At 37.2% G+C, this 2,956-nt stretch overlaps 1 protein-coding gene across 1 annotated transcript; it reads right to left on the bottom strand.

Annotated features, from left to right (window-relative positions):
- Positions 1-378: 378 nt before the first annotated feature.
- LOC132192296 (large ribosomal subunit protein uL11) lies at positions 379-1,136 on the bottom strand. The gene has a single exon (XM_059607583.2). It carries the CDS (start codon positions 1,066-1,068, stop codon positions 568-570), a length of 501 nt encoding a protein of 166 aa, XP_059463566.1. The 5' UTR covers positions 1,069-1,136; the 3' UTR covers positions 379-567.
- Between the last annotated feature and the right edge of the window lie 1,820 nt (positions 1,137-2,956).

Here is a 2,956-nt window from a genome sequence, read left to right as displayed (position 1 = left end):
CAAGAACTAAATAGGTATTAGCACTTAATGACATGTTTGGAAACTATACTGCAATACCCTAATGAGCAGATTTACTATGGAACAAGGAAATGCAATTTAAAAGAGTGTTAAGATTGATTCACAAGGAAATCCAACTTCCCATATCATAATATGCTTCCAAAAACTTTAGCTTAAAACAGGATAATATCTGATCCCAATTTCTGACTCACCATCATCAAACTTGATTTCAGAGAAGAAATAAGAATATTTTCAGTAAAATACGAGCATTAAACCACATTACCCATTCTATGATAAACTGAATCAGAGCTGAAACAACAACGCATATTAACTCGATTTTTTTTTTTTTTTTTTTTTGCATAAGGAAAATGCAATATCAAATTAAGTTAAAAAACATTACAGCTCCTCATTCGAATAAAACATCCCACACTAGTCCAGAGATATCATTCAAGCTTTGTAAAGTAAACTAAACTTCGGAGACATAATAAAAACCAAAAAAAAATCCATAAAATTTCAACTTTTAAGATCCAAAAATGATAAGAGTAAGCTTAAAAAGCCTCACTCTCGTTCTCAATCTAGGGGAATCTCGACGTCGCCGTCAGCGATCTCCTGCTGCAGATCCTTGGGGTCCTTGCCGTCGACCGTACACCCGACGGAGACGCACGTGCCGAGGATCTCCTTGACGGTGCCAGAGAGGTCCTTGGCCATGGATCTAGGGCTCATGACCTTCGCGATCTCGATGACGTCGTCGAGTGAAATGTTGCCGCTGTGCTTAATGTTCTTCGTCTTCTTGCGGTCGCGCTCGGGCTCCTTCAGCGCCTTGATGACGAGCGCCGCGGCGGAGGGGACCACCGAGACCTTGGCCTGACGGTTCTGCACGGTGAGCTTCACCGTCACGCGCAGGCCCTTCCAGTCCTTCGCTGTCTCCTTTGCAATGTCCTCTCCGATCTTCTTCGGAGAGAGACCCAGCGGCCCGATCTTCGGGGCGAGCGAACTCGCCGCGCCCACCTCGCCACCGGTGACTCGGACGTACACGTCCACGACCTGAGAGGGGTCGAACTTTGGAGGCATTTTTGGCGGCTAGGGTTTCGTCAGGCTTGTCTGTATGGGGGCGCTGTGGAAGTGGTTCAAAGACAGAGTGTGATTTTCTAGGGTTAGATATAGCCTAGGGTTTTGCGGGATGGGATGCTGAAATGACCAAAGAATCCTGGGCCTTGGAAAGGCCTTTTGCTCCTTGGGCTTGTGAATGGGTCAGATACAAATTACAATTTTGTAAGTTCGTAAACGAACAAGTGTGACGCAGTCCAAAATCAACCAACCCAATGGACGGCCATAGTTTGTCGAAAACTGGCAACAGGCCTTATTTTGTAGGCCCAACATATATTATAAACCTGGACCCACCACTTCATGCCTAAATGGGTCAGTTCAATAAATTCATTAAATTGGCACCTTGATTCGGGCATACTCAATTGAGTTAATTCATCTTCCCCACCCCCTTATATATACATATATACATATATATATATATAGAAAAGTATGTGTACTTCTTTGGAACTTCCATCGTCTCCTTCGCTTCGGCCACTGATGATGTTTGGTGGATTTTATGTTTTTGTTTTTTGAATAAAAAGTTTCTTCTCTTTAAATCTACCCTTATGAGCAATTTATGGGGCGAAGGATTTAGGCTCCTGACCATTGGGTCGAAGAGGATTTATATCAATGTGAGGGATTTTCTTTCACGTCCAGAAAATAAGAATTGGGAATATGACTACTTATGTCTTTAGATCTAGTCTACCCAAAAGCAGATATCTTTCATAATTGCAGTTGTACATGGGTGAGTGAAAAAATTATGGTCATAGATAGTACTTAATTGTAAGATATGTATTGTATTTAAGACTTTGTAACCTCATAGCTAGGAGCTGTGATTTTTCATAGCTTTAAGCTATGTGATGTAAGAACTTTATCCTTCTAATTTTTTTATCAATAAAATCGCAAAGATTCTCGTTCAAAAAAAAAAATACTAAAAGGAAAAGAATGCAAAATCAATCAAGGTGAGTTACTTGATTTATAATTAGCTACATGTAGTATTAAAATGAATTTAGAGGTCCTTAAAATAAACTAAAAAAATAATTTTTTTTTCATTTTTGGTACAAATTTTTTTTTTTTTTTTTTTTTTTTTTATGAGCGATTGAGGTGATAACCAACGAAAAAGAGATAGGGATGAAAGTCGTGATAAGAGATAGGGATGAAGCATATGAAAAACAATAAAGATACCAATCATGATTAATACTATATGATAATTCTAGGAAATTCAATAGTATTCCAGCTATCGAAGCATTTGGCCAAAAGTGGGGGTAATGTGACTAGTGTCCATGCTGCAAACTGTCCATCCATGCTGAGAACTGAGAAGTGTCCATGCTGCGAGCTTCAATGCTTCTTCTTTAGACCTTCAAATCCCTATTATTTAATTGATTAAATTTATTTTTTTATTGATTTAAGTTTTTAGAATAAATGATGATTATGAATTTGAATCCTAACTCATCTCAATTTTAGTTAAATATTTGAAAAAACTTTACAAAACTCTCATGAACTTCCACACGTCTTGACGTTGTCCCACAATGTTTAAAAACACTCAATTTGTGGTATCTAATTTTCAATTTTTTGCAATGTCACCCTTACGTTAGGATTTTCCGTTAGATTCTCAAAGTACCCTTTTTTTTTATTCATGAACCTTAGCAATTTCTTTCATAAATAAAAAAATATATGTACTTTGGGAATTTTTAGAGGATTTAATGAAAAATCTTAATGGAGGTGTACATTGGAAAAAAATTGAAAGTTCAACATCCTAAATTGAGAGTTTTTGAACATTATGAGAGTAATTTCAAAATGCCTGAAAGTTCAAAGAATTTTGTTAAGTTTTTTTAAAATATTTCATGCATTGAGTCTCACTTATTAAAAAAAA

This window comes from Corylus avellana, chromosome 10 (assembly GCF_965113065.1).
Source record: "Corylus avellana chromosome 10, dhCorAvel1.hap1.2, whole genome shotgun sequence".
Taxonomy (NCBI): Eukaryota; Viridiplantae; Streptophyta; class Magnoliopsida; order Fagales; family Betulaceae; genus Corylus; species Corylus avellana.
Note: the sequence above shows the minus strand (reverse complement) of the source record. Positions and strands in the feature narration are given on the sequence as shown.

Excerpts from the sequence above, each read along its gene's own strand:
- LOC132192296 (XM_059607583.2), bottom strand. The coding sequence starts at position 1,068 with ATGCCTCCAAAGTTCGACCCCTCTCAGGTCGTGGACGTGTACGTCCGA.